The sequence below is a fragment of the Eptesicus fuscus genome, chromosome 13, assembly GCF_027574615.1.
Source record: "Eptesicus fuscus isolate TK198812 chromosome 13, DD_ASM_mEF_20220401, whole genome shotgun sequence".
Taxonomy (NCBI): domain Eukaryota; kingdom Metazoa; phylum Chordata; class Mammalia; order Chiroptera; family Vespertilionidae; genus Eptesicus; species Eptesicus fuscus.
The window spans coordinates 49,350,985-49,371,860 of NC_072485.1; the positions used below are offsets into that span (position 1 = coordinate 49,350,985).

At 54.0% G+C, this 20,876-nt stretch overlaps 1 protein-coding gene across 1 annotated transcript in view; it reads right to left on the reverse strand.

Moving 5' to 3' along the window:
• Positions 1-312: 312 nt before the first annotated feature.
• The window catches only part of DKK3 (dickkopf WNT signaling pathway inhibitor 3), a 42,415-nt gene continuing 21,851 nt past the window's right edge, over positions 313-20,876 (reverse strand). The window contains 4 exon segments of the mRNA XM_054725534.1: positions 313-1,768; positions 2,680-2,836; positions 3,572-3,716; positions 4,485-4,577. Of these exon segments, the coding sequence (XP_054581509.1) occupies positions 1,549-1,768; positions 2,680-2,836; positions 3,572-3,716; positions 4,485-4,577 (615 nt within the window). The 3' untranslated portion in view covers positions 313-1,548.

Below are 20,876 nucleotides of genomic sequence, written 5' to 3' on the forward strand. Positions count from 1 at the left end.
GAAGACAGTGAAACATTGATACTCTTAAGACTAATTCCCATCCCCGAATGGTTAACATTTCTAACATATTTTGATGCTGAAAGAAGTGTGCTTCAGTTGTCTGGAAAGTGTACTTACATGGAAGAGATGCAGGTCATTTCTATTTTATTTTTTTTCTGGCTGGGAGGGTTTTTATATTTATCCAAAGTCAAAAGGAAAAAAGTCCAAGAACTACAAAAGAAGAGTTTAAGTGATTTATGCTTGATTTCTAAATGCAACATACTTGTGTATACATCACTTAAAACTCAAAGAAAGCATGCTTCTACAATCATGTGCAACTTTAAAATTTAATAACTCTGGATGAATACATGATGGAAACAGTCCATGACACCTGAAAAGATCGTTTGTGGAACAGCACACAGTTCAGTGCTCAGTCTGGGTATCACAGCCATATTTCAGAGCCTTGCTTGGTTTGATTTTCTCCATGTGGCTGATAATGGCCTGCAGTTGCTGGTAAGTGATTTTGCAAATTTCATTTATAATCCTGGCCCCACAATTACCCAAGTACTGTTTCTGGCAACTTAAATATTATGCTCCGATCATGTCCCTTCAGAGTGACGAATGTAACTAACTGCCCCAGGGGACAGTGTCAGTTCCTCCTGTCACCACTAGAACGACGACCGTCCCACCCTGGGGAGAACGCTATTTCCAAGAGGAGAAGTTGACTCTGTAGACATGTAGGAGCTAGTTAGACCTCCATTCCAGACGTGCCTCAGAAAAAGAAAAATGTCATTCTTCGTCTTTGTAGGGGGTGCTTTTGGTGGCACCGGGGCTGGTGGGGAGCACGGGGCTTGGGGTCACACTGGGTGAAATCCTGCTATGCTCTCCACTAGCTGTGTGATGTGGGCAAACAGCCTGACATCTCTGAGCCTCTGAGATGCTGACGGTTGTGGGAACAACGCCCCTTCCCCAGGCTGTGGTGACAGGTCTGCATCGTGGTGGTGAAACTGCTCACCTGGCACAGAGGTAGGAGCTGAGTGGCTGCTAAAAAGCTGAATGCGTGTAACTCGGCGGCCACAGAACGTTTCCCCCGAAGGCATAGCAAACCTGTGCCCACGCGAAGAACTGCATGAGCGTTTCATTTGTTGAATTGTTCCCAGGTTTATGTTTGCTAAACAGGGCACTCTTTTCCACGTGTGTAAGCATCAACATTTCCCCAAAACCTGTCATGAGGAAATTCTGCGCCCTTTTCTGTCCCCTCCTTAGGGGTGGGGGGAGGGGGGCATAGAACAAAATGAAATGTGCCATCTGCCAACCAGCCAGCACCTGGACCTGTTTAGCAGCCCTGTTCCGCCTTCACCCGCACCCAGGCAGCAGAACTGAGATGCGTGGGGTGCAGTGTGGGGAGCGGGACAAGTGTGCGGCACCTCATTTTGTTTCAAGCCAGAGGGATAATGTTCTGGGAAGAGGCCATGGAAAAAAAGCCTGGTGAGCCAACACCTAGAGGACACAGCTGGGGAAATAAATTAGCTACTTCTATTGCACGTCTACCCGAGGACAAGCCTGGCTCTAAATCTCGTCTCCCTCCAGCAGCTCAGCGGCGGCATCCGGCTCCCCGAGAGCCATTTCCACCGACAGGCTCCTCTCCAGGTCCTCCAGCTCCCGGCGCACCTCCTCAATGAAGCTGCCGTCTCCGTAATCGCTGGGGGCCTCTCTGGGCACCAGGCTCTTTCCGGCCTCCTCGTGGCTCCCCACGAAGGTCGGCTTGCACACGTAGACCAGGCTGTGGCTGGGGAGAGAGGGGCTGTGGCTCAGCCAAGGGCCATGTCTCCCCAGGGGGCAAAGCCAGCTCTCAACTTGGGGAGCCTGGGCCTGAGACAAAGGCTCTCCTTATACCTCCCAGCCTCCTCACCTACACGACCCCTCCTCTAACATCTCTCCAACAGTCGGAACCTCCTGCCAACACCTTGCCTTAGAAAAGATTGCTGAGGGCGCTCATTTTCGGAGAATGTACTCGAGGGGCAGCCCCCCACCTTCAGGGGCAGGCCCTGAGGACAGGGGAGTCTGAGAGTTTACAGCTCCCCCTCCAGTCAGGCGTAACCCCTGACAGTGGGATAGGGCCTAACCGCCTCCTCTGCTAGGCCGGGGGGATTCCTGGGCCTGTGGGGCAGGGAGGGGGCTTCTGTCTGCCCAGCCACCCAGGACTGCTGGGAGAGAAGGCTGGGTAACAGACGCTGAGAGGCCTGGGGAAAGCGCACTGAGAAACAGCCAAGGTGCGGCCCTGGTGCTTCTTGGTGTCTCAGAGCCTCCAACCCACCCTGGTGTCCTCCCCTCGGGGCGGGGCAGGCCCTCCGGGTTTCCCTCCTAATTCTCTGCAGGCGCCTTCTCAGCTTGTCCTTTGTCTAATGGGCCGGGCTCCCCTCAGTGCTCCTCCCTCCACACCCTCTTCCCAGACCACCCACTTTCGAGGCTTCAACCACCATCTATAGGCGCCCCAACGCTGTACCTCCCAGCCACACCTTCTCCTCAGCCCCAGTCCTATAGGTCTGACCACTACTGATCCCCTCCATCAGGAAGATCAAGGACACTTCACATCAATCCTATCCTAAACGGAGCCCACTTTTCCCGGCTCCTGAGTCCCCAGTGGGTGGCACCTCATCCCCCCTGGGCCCCTGACAAGAAGGACAGGTGGGGCCTCACCTGTGAGGCTGGCAGAGGAGGCCACTGGCACACGGGCAGCGGTCCAGAGCTCCGTCAGGCTCCAGCTCCCAGGTGATGAGGTCCAGGAGCCGGCTGGCAGGGTCATGGCAGAGCTCACCCTCCACGGGCAGGGGTGTGCACACTGGGAACAGCAGGCCTAGAAGCAGCCAAAAGTCACCCCTGCGCCCCAGCACCAAGGCAGGCACCAGGGGAGGGAGAAATGGAATGCAGCCTCCCACTTTCCACCCTCAACCCCCATGTGGAGGTTAGACTTGAGGAAGTGGAGTGAGAAGCAATGAGAATGGCAGTAGGGGCTCAAGAGAGAATGAGCTGGGAGGGCTGGAGCAGTCGAGGAAGACTGCCTGGAAGAGGTGGGCTTGTGCTGGGTTTTGAGGCCAAAGGTCAGGAGGAATTAACAGTGGAAGAAAGGTGTTCAAGGCTGGGGCTCAGCACCAATAAAAGCCTGGGGTTGGGCTCAGGCTGGGGCCGTGAGGCTCCCAAACGGGCCAAGTAGTGGAGAGAAAAGGAGGACGGGTCAGCTGGTGCTGGCCAAGGCCTGGGAGGTGGACCGGGGAGTCTAATTAAAGTGACAGAACAGGAGTGGCTGCCGCTCCCAGAGGAGGATTATCCCAAAAGCCGTTCCTGAGGAAAACTGCAGGAGAAGCAGGTACCAGGTGGACCAGGGGATGGGAAGGTGGCCAAGGGCAAGGTTTTCAGAAACACTTGCAGGAGGGGAGAGTGCCTGAGCGCATGGAAGCCGGGGAAGAGGGGGCCATTCGGTTCACAGGAAAAGGGACTGGAGCCAGCGCTACCCCGGGCTGGGGAGTGAGGTGCAGTGGGACGCTGGGGCTTGGGACAGGGCTCAGCCTGCACCCAGAAGGGAGCCACCCACCTCTCTGGAAGGCACAGCACAGCCCGGGCTGGCAGTCCCTCTGGTTGTCACAGATGGTCCCGTTGCTGCCTTTGGTGGCTGTTTCGGTGCAGTGACCCCAGACACACAGCTGGTCTCCACAGCACTCACTGTCCCGGGTGCAGACCTGCAGGGAGGTGGGGAAGCACAACAGCCCGGCTCGCAGACCCGGCGAGCCCCGCCTGTACCCCCAACCCCCCACGGGGAAGCCTGAGGACACTACGGGGCGGGCGAGCTAACCACATGGCCCCCTGCACAGAGGAGGAAACTGAGGCCCTCGGTCGGGGAGGAGGGGTTCGTGGAAGTCATGGGAGCAGAGGTGAGGGGCCAGCACACTGGGAAATGGCCCTAGGGGAGGCATGAACCCGAGTCTTCCCTCACAGCTTGAGGTTTTGCCTTTAAAGGGTGTAGCGTGTCTTTGCGGTTGTGCCCTGCCTCCTGCTCATTAGGTCATTAGGTCCCTAGGTCAGGAAGGAGGTGGCTTAGGGCCACAGATGCAGGCAGCACCGTGAGTCTTATAAGCTGATTACATTAAGGCCCAAGCCTTAATGGAGGGCCAGGTGGGTGTTCAGGCACGTGGGTGCCGTGGGCCTGGATCCCACGTGGGGAATGCAATTAGAGAGCAGAGCTGGTTCCCCACCGCCGTGCCCGATGATGGCACCCAGCGGGACAGGAGGGAGCGCCGCTCCAACCACGTGGCTGGAAATTAGAGGGCTGCCTGTCGTCTGCAGGTGGCCTCCTGGTCACCCCAGGAGCCAGCCCAGGGGGCGCTGTGGAGGGGCTCTTCCCAGCGGGAGCTCCACAGGAGAGCGCGGGGCGGAGGGCTTCTCCCCAGGGCTCTTTCCTGGGCCCCCACGGCCCTGGTGCTGCAGCCCGGAGGCCTCTGGACACTCACTGTCTGGTGGTCCCGGCAAGGCTGGCAGGTGTACTGGAAGCTGGCAAACTGGCAGTACCTGCGGGACCCGCAGTCCTCGTCAATGATGCACTCCTGCGGGGGGTGGGGTGGGGCAGGGAAGACAGCTTCATCAGGAAAGGCAGGTCAGCAAGCCCACCTCACCCAGGAAGAGAAAGCCCCACTCATCCCCCCGCCTCCCCCTCAGCTCTGCAGGCTCAGGGCGAGAGACAGGCTCCAGCGCCCCTCAGGCTGGCGGGCCCTCGCCCACACAGCTCGGCCAGGCTCCTGCCCTCTGGGACGCCACACCCACTTCAACAATCGTCTCTGTGTGCAGCCTCCGCTCACACCCAGGGTGGGGAGCTCGGAGACCCAGGGCCCTGCTTCTGCTCTGAGCAGATGGATTTAATAAAAAGAGCTAATGAGTTGCAGGCCCTGGTGGCGGCCCTGGAGGAGCTGGAGTTCATCGGGACCTTGCTGACTGAGAAGGAAAAGGGTGGCCACAGGGAGCCCACATCAGGGTCCTGGGTCTGGGGCTCACCAGGGCAGCTGCCAGCTCCCAAAGGGGGTGGGGGCACGGCTTGTGTTCCCCCCTTCACACCTCCCCCCCCCCCCCGTCCGCCCAGGCGCTTGCTCACGGCTGCCAGCCCCACTTGGCTCGAGAAATGGAGGAGAGAAGAAAGGAAGGGACTCTGTCCAGCACCGAGTTCTAGAGAGGGAGGTCACGGGAGGGTCACTATGGTCCTGACAGTCTCTGGCCACTGGGCTATGTCTGCGCAGGCCGGGGCTCTGGCAGCCGCGGAGGAAAGAAGGGCAGGAGTGGGGAGACCATGATAAGAGCCACCACCGAGGACGATCACCCCGGCCAGCACAGGCGGGGCTCGCCCAGCGGGCAGCAGTGGGGATTACTGTCCCCACACTCCGCACTGAAAGGGGAGGCTCCGAGAGGCCAACAGGCCCTGGGATCGTACAGTTAGTTCAGGGTACGGGACTCTCCACCACTAGCCCTTGGGAGAAGGGGCTCGGGCTCCAGGTGCAGCCGTCAGAGACTGTGGATGAGAAAGACCCGTCTGAGGCAGGGATTCTGGGCCCCAGCAAACCTTCTGCAGGTTCTAAGGGGCGGGCGGCACCTGCCACCTCGCTCTGAGCAGGGGCATGCTCCATGCTGAAAGCAGGTGCCCACGTGGTCCAGACCAGCCCCCGCTGTGCCCTGTGAACAAGGCAGCAGTGCTCTGGGTATGGACGAGGAGACTGCCAATGGGCTTTCTGGGCGCCTGTGGGTAGTCTGGGGGGTCAGCCGGGAGGCCCTCCCGGGCAGCTTAGGGAACTCATTAGCTCTGTCACCGAGTAGTGGCTGGTGTCCCTGGTCCAGGGCTGGGTGTACCCCACTGCAGGCCTGACGGGGGGGGGGGGGGACGGGCGGGCGGGCAGGGGAGCATTTGGTCTAGGGCGGCTGCAGGCTCAGCTTCTGCAACACCAGCCCTGGTCCTGAGCCCCAGCCTGGCACACCTCGGAGAGTGGGTCCTGCCCCGCTCACCTAGCAAGGCTTGCCCAGCCAGGCGGGCTAGCAGTCCCGCGGCCCCTCCGAAGCATGACGGGGAAGCGGCCACCTCGGAGGCGGTGTACGAGTCACCACCGGCACCAGGCCCTGGGGTCCCCAGGGCCTCCAGAAGAAACAGGGGTTGACACCCAGCATAATTGAAAAGCAATTTCAATCTTGACTGTAAGTTCTTTTTAAAATGTCAGAGGAGAGCACGTTGCCTGCCTCCGCAAAATGACCAAACATTGCTCTTCTCTTCGTCTCCCCAGCGTCTGACTCATCCCTGTTCCCATGCCAGCAACCCTAACATGTCAGCGTGCCACCGTCCCTGTTTTCCCGCGTGAGAAAACTGAGGCTCGGGTGGGGGTGGGGGTGGAAGGGCTGCCGGAGTCGGAAGCGGAGCTGGGGCTGGGCACTCCGTCTGTCTGACCCCAGAGTCCAGGTGGCCTGAGAAGCCCACTGGGCTGTAAGTAAACCTCCAGACGAGCCTTGTCTCAGCCACCACGCTCCCTAGACAGAGACTCAAGCCGGCCAGCTCAGCGGCAGCGTCCTGACCTTTCTTCCCAAGGAGAATAGCAAGGGGGGAGGGGGGTCACAGGCATCGGCGTCCTCTCTGACCCCAGCCACAGCTGAAGCACTGGGGCCAATATGAGGAGGTCCTTGCCTTCAAGGAATTTATAATTCCATTTTTAAAAAAAAAATAAACGGGAGAAATGGAATTTATAGTTCCATTTAAAAAAAAAAAAAAAATAGAAAGGGAGGCAGAGGGTATAACAGACAACTCCCAGGACCAAAACAAAGCCGCTTTGCCTCTCCACACAGAGGATGTTTGACCTCACCAACAATCAGGAAATGCAACCGCCAAGGGCTTTCACTCACCGTGAGAACGGTTAGGAAGGCTGACGCTCTCTGTGGTGGAGGAAGGCTACCCTCCCCAAAGGCCCACATCCCACTCCCCGGAACCTGCGGACCTGACACGTTACATGGCAGGGGGCATTGAAGTCACAGGTGGAATGGAGGTTGCTAACCAGCAGACCTGATGTTGAGGAGAGGTGCCTGGATTGCCCAGGTGAGCCCAGTGTAACCTAAGGGGCCATGAAGACGGAAACGGGGCAGAACAGGCAGGGTGATGCCACGGGGGGAGGACTCCACCAGCCGTCCGACGCCGCTGGCTTAGAAGAAGGACAAGAACCACAGGCCAGGGAACAGACTCCCCCGCCGACACGGAGCTCAGTCCAGCGAGACTCCCGCCGGACCTCTGACCTACAGAACTGTAAGATAACAAATTCCTGTTGTGAACGTGGGGCCGTGGTCGGCAAACTGCGGCTCGCAAGCCACGTTGCGGCTCTTTGGCCCCTTGAGTGTGGCTCTTCCACAAAATACCACGGCCTGGGCGAGTCTATTTTGAAGAATTGGCGTTAGAAGAAGTTTAAGTTTAAAAAATGTGGCTCTCAAAAGAAATTTCGATCGTTGTACTGTTGATATTTGGCTCTGTTGACTAATGAGTTTGCCGGCCACTGACGTAGGGTAAGCCGTGCAGGAGCAATAGGAAACCGATGTGATAGCCGGCACTGGTAGGGATTTGAGGCAATGGGCCGTGCCACTTTGGGGGTCATTAAACTTCAGCTGGATGTGCTTTCGCAGGCAACTCATCAACACCTGTCACACATCTAAATGCTTGTCTACTGTGACTCAGTCATTCCCTTCCAGGTGACCACCCTCGGACACTGTCCACATGTACAAATACCTAAGTCCAGGGATGTTTAAGGCTACACCGTGGTAGTATTTCTAGTCCAGAAGTAATGGAAATGCCCAACAAGAGGGCGCTGATTAAACTGCTGTGTGGCCATTTCATGGGAAAATGCCACCAGACAGACACGAAAAAGGAGGTAGCTCTTTGCATTGTGATGTTTACATCAGTAAGTAAAAGCAAGGGGGAGAACCATGAAACCCCATTTTGTGAAGCAGAATAACAACATATATGATACGTGCCTGTGCCCAGCACAGCGCCTGGCATAGAGGGGCAGAGACGTGTTGAAAGGGTAAAACCCCTTGTACATTATTGTGGCGAACAGGCTAACAGAATGCTGATCATTAGCAATGATTGGGGGACCAAAGCAAAAAACACACACCTTCCAATAATTTGGCTTCTCATTTCCCAAACATCCTGTCGACGTAGACTTTTCACTACGTGCTTCCTCTTCCAGATCTCTAATTAAAAAAGCTATGAGCTAGGCCTTCCCCGCACCAACCCCTGTGAGACCCTGCTGCTTACAACTCTCCATCAAGAAAAGCACACGTTCACCCTTAGGGATACGTTTCCTCCCCTGAGCTGGCTCCTATGCATGACAAAGCATTCCCTGCAAAGCCATGGTGAAGCAATTAATTGTTTTTGTCTAGCTATGGAAAATTTTGGGGCATGGCACTTTGCCAAAGACTTTTGAAAAATTGAAAACACCGAAGCTACTGGTTTCCTTTGCTGACGTGGTTTTGCTGCCTACAAGGTCTGGTAGGTGAGTCCAGCGTGACTTCCCCTTGAGAGAGTTCAGAGCTTTTGTTCTAATGGTCTGCGGCCTGTTCACTGTGCATGCGCGCTCCCAGCATCCCCTACCAGAGCTCTTTAAGAATTGTGATCATACGCAAACCTTGGGACTCCAAAGCGTGAACCCTAGAGGCCAGCAGGGCACAAACTTTGAATCCTAGTTTTGCCACTGAAGAGCTGTGTGGCGTTAGTGCTCTCTGAATGGTGGCCATAGCAACAGCAGCTGTGCATCTTTTATGCACACCCAATGCCTGAGTCTCCCGGGGAGCCCCCTGCAAAAAATACGGATCCAAACAATGGGCTAGTGTTTCCACCAGCAGCCCTCCAGCTCCGACCCAGCCCTCACTTGGGGGTTCCACATCTAGTCCTGACTTATCTGTATACAGAGTGTGTCTAGAGACAGCAGCCTGTATGCCCACAGGAGTAAGGTGCCTGGGGCAGAGTGGCCTCTCGTCGTACGAAGACCAGGCTTTCCATACAGTAAGGTTGTTAGTTTGGGGTCTCTCCTGAGGACCCCTTATTAGTAGGGGGCAGAGTCCATCTTTTCTGGTGTCAGAGACCTGGGAACAGGTCAGGTCCTCCCTCCTGAAATAGAACTGAAAGGGTGGGAGGGGAGGACTTGACTTGGGTCCCCCCCACCCCCACAAGCAGAGCTGAGAAATCCAGGATTGTATTCTTTCAGTAATCCCCAGTTTTCCTATCTGTGCTCAAGGGTTACACTCACATGTAGGCCGATGTCTTAAAGGAGCCTCAGCACCCAACTGGGCACGGGGTGTCTGAGAAGGTGAGCCCTGAAGTAGGAGGCCGTGCCGGTCCTGGGCTTGGGGTACCTCTCAGACCACTAGGACTAGAAGGGGGACTCCATGCTCCACCGAGGTGAAATTAAAGGCACTTGCCAGGGCAGAAGGTAGGGTCACCTGAGTGCCCTGGAGCAGGAGGGGGAGGTGCCATGGTGGGCCCTGCCCTTCAGAGCTTATGACAGCAACCCATGGCCTCCAGAAAGTCCTGGCATGCAGGGTGGCCAGGGGCTGCCACTCGGCACAAGTTCTCCTGAATTCCTCTCAACATGGGTCTTTCTATCCACACATCACAGATGGGGATGCTGAGGTTTAAGGGGTAGGGTCTGCCCACAGTCGCCAGCTTAGCGGTGGCGTTGGGAGTCCAAGACAGTGGGTCTGACCCTAAAGATAGGTTCTTTCCCCCTCCTCCTGGGAAGCTCATTTTCCTCCCCCTGCAGCACTAATCAGTCTCCTCAGGGGACAGGACTAGCCTGAGACCATGCCCTGGGCCCCACACATCCCCGGAGACAGCAGACAGGAACTCAGGGCCAAGGCCACGGCCCTGGACGTCTGGGTCTCAACGTCACTTATGAGCTGGCTCCAGCAGCTCCTCTCTGGTCCCTGTTCTCCAGGCACTTCCTGTCTGTCCCGCTCCTCCCCTCCCATCCTGGGGGGAAGTCTGACGTCTGAGGCTGGCCACGGGACTGAAGCCATTCGGAGGACCAGTCTTTGTTGTCCGGGGGAGAGAGCTATATTTAGAAAGCTCTGGCTGGAGCTGCAGGCACTCTGTTCAGATGCCGAGGGAGGTGGGGCTGGCGGCAGATTTGGCAGAATGCTGGGCCTGGAAATGGCTCTGGTGCTTTGACACTCTCATGAAATAGTGGAAAATGGCAATGGAACTGCTCTGTATCTTTGGTTTTATCGTTCGGAGTTTATCGGAGGAGAGCAGCTCCAAGGAGGCAGGAATTCAGAGGGAAGCAAGCAGCGCCTGACCCGGGAGGCCGTCCTCGCGTGTAGGTGTGGGGCAGGTGGGGCCCGGCTTCTCCAAGAACTGTAGGCTGTCACACTTCCCTTCTCACACTGGCCACGGGCACTTGGCCACACTCCTCAGGAATCCCAGACATTCTTGTGCTCATGAGGCCCAAAGGAGGAGCCACGCGGTGGACCTCTCCAGGGCCGGGCTGTCCATAGTCTCCTCTCGAGCCCAAGGCTTCAGGGGAAGGAGTGAGGGCACGGGAAGCAGAGGCCCATGGGACTGCCTCAGAGCTGTGCCCGCTGCAGCTGAGGCCGGGAGGGCCGCCGTGAAGGTTCAGAGAGCACCTGCTGTGTGTCTGACCTGCTCGGGGTTAGTCGGCCCTCGGATCCTCACAGCCACCCTGTGAGGTCAACCACTGACCCCAACTCCCCCAGCATGTGCTTTGTACACAGTCGCCATCCACTCAAAGAATAAAGAAGGAATGGCTGGACGAATAGATGAACCCTTGATCAATCTCCATTTTGCAGATAAGGAAATTGAGGCTCAGAGCCCAAGGTCACGGATGGAGTTTAAGAAACAAAGATTTAAACCCAGGTCCATCAGACCCCCAAGCCTAGGCTTGCTCCTTCCACTGCAGCCTGTTGCCTCCAAATGCAAATGGGGCTACATCAAAATACAAAGCTTGTGCACAGCGAAAGAAACCAGCATCAAATGAAAAGGGAGCCCACTGTATGGGGGAACATATTTGGCAATGACACATCTGATTAAGGGGTTAATTTCCAAACTATATCAAGTTCTCATATAACTCAACAAAAGGAACACAAACAACCCAATAAAAAAAAAAAAATGGGCAGAATAAACACTTCTCCAAAGAAGACATCCAAATGGCCGAGACATATGAAAAAATGCTCAACATCACTAATCAGAGAGATGCAAATTAAAAAGACAATGAGGTATCACCTCGTACCTGTCAGAATGGCTGCCATCAACAAATGACAAGTGCTGGTGAGGATGTGGAGAAAAGGAACCCTAGTACACTGCTGGCAGGAATGCTGACTGGTGCAGCCATTATGGAAAATAGTGTGGAGTTTCCTCAAAAAACTAAAAATGGAACTGCCATTTGACCCAGTGATCCCACTTCTAGGAATATATCCGAAGAAGCCTGAAACGCCAATCAGAAAGAATATATGCACCCCTATGTTCACAGCAGCACAATTCACCATAGCTAAGATCTGGAAACAGCCCAAGTGCCCATCAGTAGATGAGTGGATAAAAATGCCATGGTACATATGCACAATGGAGTACTACGCGGCTGTAAAAAGGAAGGATCTCTTACCCTTTGAGACAGCATGGAGGGACCTGGAGACTACTATGCTAAGTGAAATAAGCCAGTCAGAGAAAGACAAGTATCACATGATGTCACTTATATATGGAATCTAATGAACAAAATTAATTGATCCAGAGACATTAAAGCATGCAGCAGACTGACGAATTTCAGAGGGAAGGGGGTGCGATGGGAAGAGATTAACCAAGATGAGCAAGAGAAGCCCCATATTATAGACAAGGAAAGCGAGGCAGTGACGTGAAATCACTTACCGAGGTCTTGGGTAAGAATTGGCAGAGCCAGCACTTGCCAAACCCAACCAGTGCTCCATGGAGATAAGGGCAACCCTGGGACCTGAAGGCTAGGGGCCCAGGAATGGGACGGGAGGGGCTGTGTAGATAGGAGGCCTCTGGGGATAGCAGGAGAAGGGGGCTGTTAGCTCTGCCTCTGTGGGGGGAGAGGGGGGAGGTCCCCAAGGCTGAGTCCTGGACCAAGGTGCCTAAAGGGTTAAGAGCGGTGCTGAGGGAGAAGAGCAGGAAGTCTCCCCTTCATCCACAAATCAAGTGGGGTTCTCAGGTCCCCTGGGTCCTTTTTGACCTTAAAAGCAGGCCAACGGCAGGAACCTATAGAACACACGTTTGCCTTGCTCACAGCAGGGCGTCCGGTCTCTCCTGGAGGTTGGCGGCACTGGAACCTTTCCACCAGCTCAGGGCAGGCAGGGTCCCCGAGCCTCACCACGGGCTCTGGCCTGACCCACGGTGCGGAGCCTGCCCTATGGAAAAACCCAGGCAGGAGCCAGGGGCTGGGGCCAGCTATTCTTACCCTGAAGTCCGGTGTCTGCACAAGCCCGTGTCTCCTGGGGCTGCTCCAGCCAGTTCTCCCTCCCCAGTCCCACAGCCCTGAGAGAGGAGGACGCGTCCTCCAGCTGCTGGGCATCCAGGTGTGGAGACCGCTCACACCCACCCCCTCAGCGCCGGGATCATTGGAGAAACAGCCTTGGAGTTCCCTCTCCTCCTGCTCCCACCCCCACCTACACAGCCCCCAGATCCCACCCCCTCTCCACCAGCCTCCTGGGGAGACCTTCAGGGACGGAGGGGGGTGCTCCAAAACAGGGCCTGTTCCCTCCTCAGGGACCCTGTCTGCCACACTCACAGGACTTCCCCACACTCTCTTCTCGTCACACATCTGATCAATGACGTGGCCGTTGGCAAACTTACACCCCATTTAATTCCAAAGGAAGCGTCTCATGTGCCCAAGTCCTTTCTAAGCAAATGAGTGCTATGGCCCCTCCTGAGTTAGCGCAGTGGAGGGAGGGCACCCTCCCTACTCTCTCCCCCACCCATGTTTCCAGGGCTTTAGGTCTGCCCGGCTCCCATGCCCCACTCCAAAGGCAGAGAGTGGGGGACCACTGGCCTGAGTCTGCACCCAGTTAGCGCCGCATACTCAGAAGACAGCTGCTGTTCCAGTCATCGAGAACCTGACAGGAACCTGGGGTTTGAAAGCACCAACAATGTCCTGCAGCACCTCACAACGTGGTGCAGAGAGGCCGGGCTCAGGACACCAGCCTCTCTCCCTCTCCACCAGGCTCCCCGCGGCCCAAATTGTTTCCGTCAAACACCAGCCTGCTGACTCACATCCCTCACCTTCATTGTTCTGCAAGCTGCTCCTGCCCAGGGCCCTGGAGAACGCTGAGGTTAGGCTAATCTGATCAACACCTAATGGGAGGAGACAGGCTGCCCTCCAGGCCCGGAGAATGGGCAGACTGCGTCTGTGGCCCTGGCATAATAAAGCCACGTGACTAGGTTGCGTAAGTGAAAAACCACGTGTGTGTCCTCAGGTGGCCTGGAGGAGGGCCTGCGGTTCCATCACTGGGGCGCTCTCTGCTCTGCCTGTACCCGGAACCCAGGAACTGCTCTCACAGCATCCACCGCCCCGGGCTTCATTCTCCCTCATTCAGCATCCTTTAGACACCCACCCTGGCAGGGCACACAGAGCCCTTCAGGGCCAGTCTCCAACCTGCTTCCAAGTCTGATTTCCTGACCCACCCCAAGACCCATCCTGGTCCCTGCTTCTAGAATGCCCTCAGATTCATCTTTAAGGAGCAGCACAAATGTCTCCTCCTCAGTGAAGCCCTCCGTGACTCTCCCCACTGGGCAACAGGCGCTGTCTCCGTGGTACCCTCACCCCCAGCCCTCGGTATCCTCCCCAGTAAAAGGTGGGTGAGAATTAGAACACGTTTAGGCTCAAAGGACCAACAGGTGCTTCTAAGACTTGTCAGGACTCACTGGGAAAGCCATGATTCAGGTTGGGGGCATGCTTCTCTCAGCAATCTCGGGCAGTTGTAGAGCAAGGAGGCCACCTCTACATCCCTCTGCTTAGTCACCATACAGCTCAGCGGCTCATCTCATGAATTCTTTCATCTCCACCATGACCCTCTCTGGCTTTGCCCACTCTACTGTCTCTTTGGCCTTCTGGCTGCTCTTCAGGCCAAGCAGGTTTGATGCCATTTTCCTTGGCCAGACAACTCCGCCCTCACTGTCCGAGGGCCTGGCAGGGCTAGCATTCCTATGAAGCCAAGTGATTGGTGTAAAGTCTCAGTCCTCGCTGCTGGAGGTGTCCCTGTGGTTCCGACTGGTGTCTGAGGAAGAGGCCACCCCTAACCCCGCCCTTGACCCCATGGGGATGGTCTTTATGTGTTCTCTTTTAAAACAAATGTTCTAGGCCAGTGGTCAGCAAACTGCGGCTTGCAAGCCACATGTGGCTCTCGAGCCGCGGTTTGCCGCTCTGTTGACTAATGAGTTTGCCGACCACTGACCTAGATTCTCGATTCCAATAATTACAGGCTGTTGTTGTTCCTTGTGATTAAGCTCCTATCCCAGTCGTCGGCAAACTCATTAGTCAACAGAGCGGCAAACCGAGGCTCATGAGCCGCATGTGGCTCGCGAGCCACAGTTTGCCGACCCCTGTTGTAGGCAGTGAATGGCGGGCATCAGAAGCAACATCTGGGGGTGAGGGCGGGCCCTCCTGGCTGTGCTGTGTCCGAGGAGCCACGAGCCCCCCTTGACTCCAATGCATCAGGACCTGGAAGGAGATACTGGACTTGTGACCAGCCCTCCTGGGGGACAGGGCTGGTCTCCAAGGGGAGAGGAATGTGGGGTGTCACTATCACAGGTCTCCTAGGAGACAACTCCAGAAAGTCATGACAGGAGTGTCTATGGGAAGGCAGGTCTTGGCTCTTGTTTCTCACAAGCTTTTTGTCGCTGGTCCAAAGGGCTTCTCTACCCCTTCTGACCGCTCATCTACAATCTCAGTCACCTCAGGAGCATCTCTGCCTCCTCCTCCTCCTCTTCTAGTTTGGGGCTGAAATAGTTGCCTGGCTCACGTCTCCATCCGCATCCTGCATCCCCTTCACCTCCAGTCCTGCCAGGCCCTGCCACTTTCTCCAACACACACAACCAGAACCGGAGCTCCCCTCGGTGCACCATCTGCTCCAGACAAACAGCGTTTGGCCTTGGAGGACAGCACAGCCGTTGCCATGGCAGCAGTGTCTGGGTCTTTATGCTTCCACACTAGGAGAGATCATGGCCTGTTACAGGCTAGATGCTCCCGTGACTATGACAAGTGGGGTCCAATCAGGGCCTTGTGGGGTGGCCACAGCTTTGCTAGAAATCTCCTTACTTCTAGCAAAGCAATTAACAGCATTAAAGTTAGTCACATTCACATCATTTACCTGTACCCAGCAAGCCTGGCACTGTGCACATGACTGGCTGTGTGACTCCTTCGTTCCTTCAAGGGAAAGAATAATGCAGAAGATGAAGGGTAGAGGGAGGGTAGGTTTCAGGGTTAGGTTATAAGAGTCTGCTCATGCTTTTCAGTAGTTACCAACAGCTCCTGCTCAGCTAGATTTGGGTACATTCAGGACCCTTCCTTAGTCATTGGGGATGAAGTTTCTCCATATCTACTCAGTTTCTTGTTAACTCTTTCCTTATGAGTCAGTGAGCTGACGTGACCTAACTCAACCTCTTCAAATAGTTTTTCCTTTGCCTTGGCAAGAAAAAGTAATAAATATATCAGTCCCTATTTACTCTTCGCACTTAGAGATAGTGCCTATACAAGACCTAACTTCTCAGAGTCGGGTATTCTGAGACTCAGTCCGTCGGCCCATGTACTGGGGAGCTGGGGAGAGATGAACCTGGATCTTTCTTCTCTTCTTTGTCCATCCCATAGGCTTGGGCCCAGGCTCTTCGGTGGAGCAGGTAAAGTCTTCTCTGAGGAAGAATAGGCTCTGGGGGTGTGGCATGTGGTCCTTCCTGACACATCAAAGATTTCCAGCTGGATGTCTTGTCTGTGTCCTCAAGCCAGGACACTGGCAAAATAGGCCTCAGAGTGAGAGGAGGTCAGGAGACACTTCAGAAGGCACCTGCAGCCAACGCCTCGGCCTTCCCTTCCCTAACCTACGCTAGAGTCCTAAGTAGAAGGAGGCCACAGGCTTCCCACCTGGGCCACACGGGCGTCCCACATGTGCGCCCCTGCCTCTGAGATGGACCCTGACCCCAACGTTGATGGTCACCAGAATGTGTCCAAACTTTCGTTTCCTGCAATTGGGTCTTCATCATCCTTAGGACTCAAACCACCTGAATGGAGGCTGGCATGACCTGGGAACTGGGGTTCTAGTTCCATCTACGAGGATGAGGATTGCACTCCAGGGAACGCAACAGATTCCCTTCTGCCCGAGAGGCCGTGTCTACACCTGAACGACCAAGAGGCCCCAGTGTGGGCACTGGCCACTCGCCTTTTTTAAAACCAGGGGTCTTAATTTTTCTGGTGTCATGGACTCCTGTGGCAGCTACCTGGGGGTCATAGGCCACTGCTCAAAGTAATGCATTTAGATGAATAAAAAAACCACACAAGATTTCAGAGAAAAAGGATTACACTGAAATAGTTATCAAAATATTTTGAGACACAGTGGGGGTTTTTCTTTGTTTTGTTTTTCCCTATCCTCACCTGAAGATATGTTTATTGGTTTGAGAGAGAGAGGAAGGGAGAGAGAGAGAGAGAGAAACATCAATTGAAAAATATCGGTCGGCTCCCTTGTGCCCCGACCGGAGATCAAACCACAATGTAGGGATGCACCCAGACCAGGAGTCGAACCCACAACCTTTTGGTGCACGGGATGATGCTCCAACCAATGGAGCCACCTGGCCAGGGCAAGATACAGTGTTTTATGGGCTTCTTTACTCACATTCTGAACAGTAAGATCTACTAGCAGGTCTGATAACGACCTTAATTTCTAAGTAGTGATGAGCCTAAATGCTATTTAAAGACACTGGCAACTACAGTTAGAGAATGTGAAGCTCTCTGGGATCGCTCTGGGGAACAAAGGCAGTGCTAGTAACACTGTGGTCTGTTGCGTATGCTGAAGATTGGAGGAAGTGCTGCTTTAACGTAAATGCCAGGGGAAACAAGGGTGCGTTTCTTTCCCCATCGCTCGATCCAGGTTCAGACGGTGACTTTAAGGCATATCCAAAGTCAGGAACCACTGCTTTAGTGCCTGCAATTTATCACCCTCTTTTAAAAATACATCTCAAAGAATTCCTCCAATTTCCTTTAAAAAAAATAGGAAAAGAAGAAAGTTTAAATCAACACAAAGTTGTTTTCCCCTTCGAAGAAAAAAGCCACTTTTGCAGCCCACTGCCAGGCCGCTGGGTGGGAGGACCCGCTGGCATTCGCCCTGCGCCTTGAAGGGACTTCCAAACCCCTCCGTCCTGGCCTCCTTCCTGCCCTTGGCAACAATTCCTTCTCTCCCCCCAGCAGTACCCACCAAGTTCTACCACAGTAGAACTAAAAAGGGGGCTTGTGGGATTGTTCAACCTTTCAAGTTGAACCATGTATGTTAATGAGCCTGAACAAAGCCTTAATATGTTTCAGGCATGAACAAACACGCTCTGACCTCATTTCACTCACAAGCAGCCACGTCTTATTTGCTTCACCTTGGTGGGATGGCAGGGAACACGGAAAGCTCCAGCTGCGTGCAGTGGTGTAGGGAGGGTGGTGTGGGCACACGAGACACCCCAGACATCTTGGAGCCACCCATCATTTCCATGGCCCCGGAGCTGCCGCTGAAGTGCCAGCACCAAGAACCCACCCACACCACCGGGTCTGCTCCAGCACTCCAAGCCCAGGCCCAGGCCACGGCTACAGAAAGGACCCACTCCCCCCACAGTGAGCTCCCCAAGTTTGCTTCCCTCCTCGGTTCTCCCTACTGGCCCAGCCTGGGTAAGTCATTTAACATTGGGCTGCAGTTTCCTCATCTGTAAAATGGGGATGATCAAGCTCGACCAATGCTGTTGCCAGGAAGACTAAGGTGATAAGTGTGTCCATATACCACGGCATCTGCCAGACAGGCAGTGACCTTTGGTGACTTTCCTGTCTGACCCCGGTGTAAGGTTGTGTTACACAGTGGGAGTCTGTGCTTTGGAGTCAGACAGACTTGTTTGCAAATCCCAACTCTGCTGCTTACTAGCTGTGCGAGCTTGGCAAGTCACTCTGTGCTTCCTTTTATTTAAAGCGGGGCTACTACCCCCTGGTTGATGTGGGTTTGGTAAGAATTGAGGAAAAGAGCTTATCCTATACTAGTAGCCCTATGCACAAATCTGTGCGCCAGTAGCTCACCAGTAGCTCGCTGCCACCCTCCAGTAGCTCTCTGCCTGCTGCCCCGCCCTCCTATAGCTCCCTCCGTTCCCCCAAACCGCCCCCCGCAACTCTCCTCATAGCTTGCTGCCCTGCCCCCTCCTATAGCTCTCCTCTGCCCGCTTGTAGCTCGCTGCCCCACCCTCGTGCTGATCCGTGATCCGGTTGTTACACCGTCGGTCATTATGCTTCATGATGTAACAACCATTTGCATATTACATCTTTATTATATAGGATAATAAAAGGCTAATATGCAAATTAAACAAAAGGCGGAAGGACTGGTCGCTATGATGTGCACTGACCAACAGGGGGCAGACGCTCAGTGCAGAAGCTGTCCCCTGGTGGTCAGTACGCTCCCACAGGCACAGCTGTGGTGCCTATACAGTGCCTTAGTGTGGCAGCACTAAGGATGTTCAACTGCTGGCAGGTGCCTAAGCCGTCAGTTGGACATCCCCCTGAGAGCTTCCGGACTGCGAGAGGGTGCAGGCTGGGCTGAGGGACCCCCTGAGTGCATGAATCTCGAGCACGGGGCCTCTAGTATGAAATAATCACACAGTACCTGGTTCATAGTAGGTGCTCAATGAATATTAGTTCTCTTTCCTTCCTCTCACCCTCTGAATCCTAGCAAGACTGTCAGGGGGAGGGGCGCAGCTCCGCCTAGGCAGGCCTTTCTGCTGCAGGGTGTGTGTCTCTCTGGGAAAGGAGGTCCCGTAGACATCAAGGGGGAAAACGGGGCCCCAGAAGCATAGGAAAAGCAAAAGGGTGCTGGGTAGGAAACTTGTGCAGGTGGGGTTGAGCCTAAGTCCTGTGGCTCGGGGCTTGAGAAATCTGCTGGCCCCTGCCCACCTCTAGCTACCCCCTGGGGGACCGGCTGGCCTGAGGTTCGAGCCCTCTCCCATTGTCCAGCCAGGATGTGTTCCATCCTGACCCCTACTCACACGAGGCGGTGGGCTCTCTCTGCCTTTGTACCTGCTCCCTCTTCAGGGAGGCCCTGAATTATGAGACTATGGAAAATTCGGGCTGTTTCCCTGTGGCTATATTTGCCACACCACATCACTGAAATGTGTCTGTGGCCAACTTCTTCAGATACTAGCACAGCCACCCACTTAAAATACTCCTCCCCAGTGGCTTAGAATGTCCCTCTTGAGTGGCAGCAGGTCTCATACCTGATCACTAGTGACAGCAAAAGTGGGTGAGAGATTCCACAGCTTCCTAACCACCCTCCTCTGATACCCTCTCCCCATGGCCCCTAGGGGCTCTGCCATCTCTGGGAGGGAATGGTCCCTGAGTTTCCTGGATTTTCATTGGGAGGATTTGGGGGAGGGGGATTTTAATGACTTGCTATAAATAACAGGAACAGAACCAGGTGCTGGAAGGTTCATGATAGCATCTTCAAAACCACCCAGGATTGTGGCTATAAACTTTCATGACCTTTTCTCTCAGAAATATATCTTTTTATTGAAAAGGCCAAAATTTATAACTGGGTTCACATTCCAGTTCTTCTATTTAACATCTATCATGGCTTTAACTTCCCTAAATTCCACTGTCCTCATCTGTAAAGTATTTACCTCTCAGTATTATAAGGATTAGAAAATAAAACACATAAAAGCACCTGGTATGCAGCCCAACAAATGGTAGGTGCTCATTAATGTAGATCAGCGATTTTCAATTGGTGTGCTGCAAGAATTTTAAAATATGCAATAACTGACTAGTCAGGGGAACTGGCCACTTTTCCCTTAGATTGTCCAAATGACAACAGCCAACAACAGCCAACGTCTGGTATGAATGGCCTGCCTTGAACCATAAAAATATAGGTCATATAATTGGTCATGTTGTATCTTATTGGTCATGTTGCATAATAAAATTGTGTCTGACTGCTTAATTCTTGGTACTAGAAAAATATATATATATACATATGATTTTTTAAAAAGTCACTTTGAAGCAAAAAAGATAGGTAATTACTATTATTATTTTTTGCAATTCAATCAAAATTATACCTTTTTTATCACATTGGCAAAATACATATTTTTGGTGTGCCACAGAATTTTAGTAATTAGTTTAGTTTATGTGTGCCATGAAATGAAAAAGGTTGAAAATCACTCATGTAGATAAGTGAACAAATGAGAGAAACACAGAGAAAATCCCTTTTCAAGCAAATAAAACTCATCTTCATACTTGCAGCTCTTTGCTGAATCTTATCTTCAAGTATTTGTGCCTCTGTTTATATTCCCCAAGTCTCTCCTTGGTCACACAGTTTTCATCCATAAATTTGTTCATTCAATACTGAGCGCCTACCCCATGTCAACACAGAAGTCCCTGCCTTCCCAGGGCGCACAGTCTTCTAGACACTTCTCCTGGCCACCACGGTATGAACTTCTGATTTTGCTCCCTGGGCCTCAGAGGACCCTTCTCCATTGGTCTTCATCATCTTTCTCAGCATTAGGCAGAACACCTTTCCTGGTACTAACCTTAAGAGATGTCGCAAAAAAGGTGGCACCTAGACCTTGCTTCCTGAAATGGAAACTCCAGGTCCACAGCGTATGA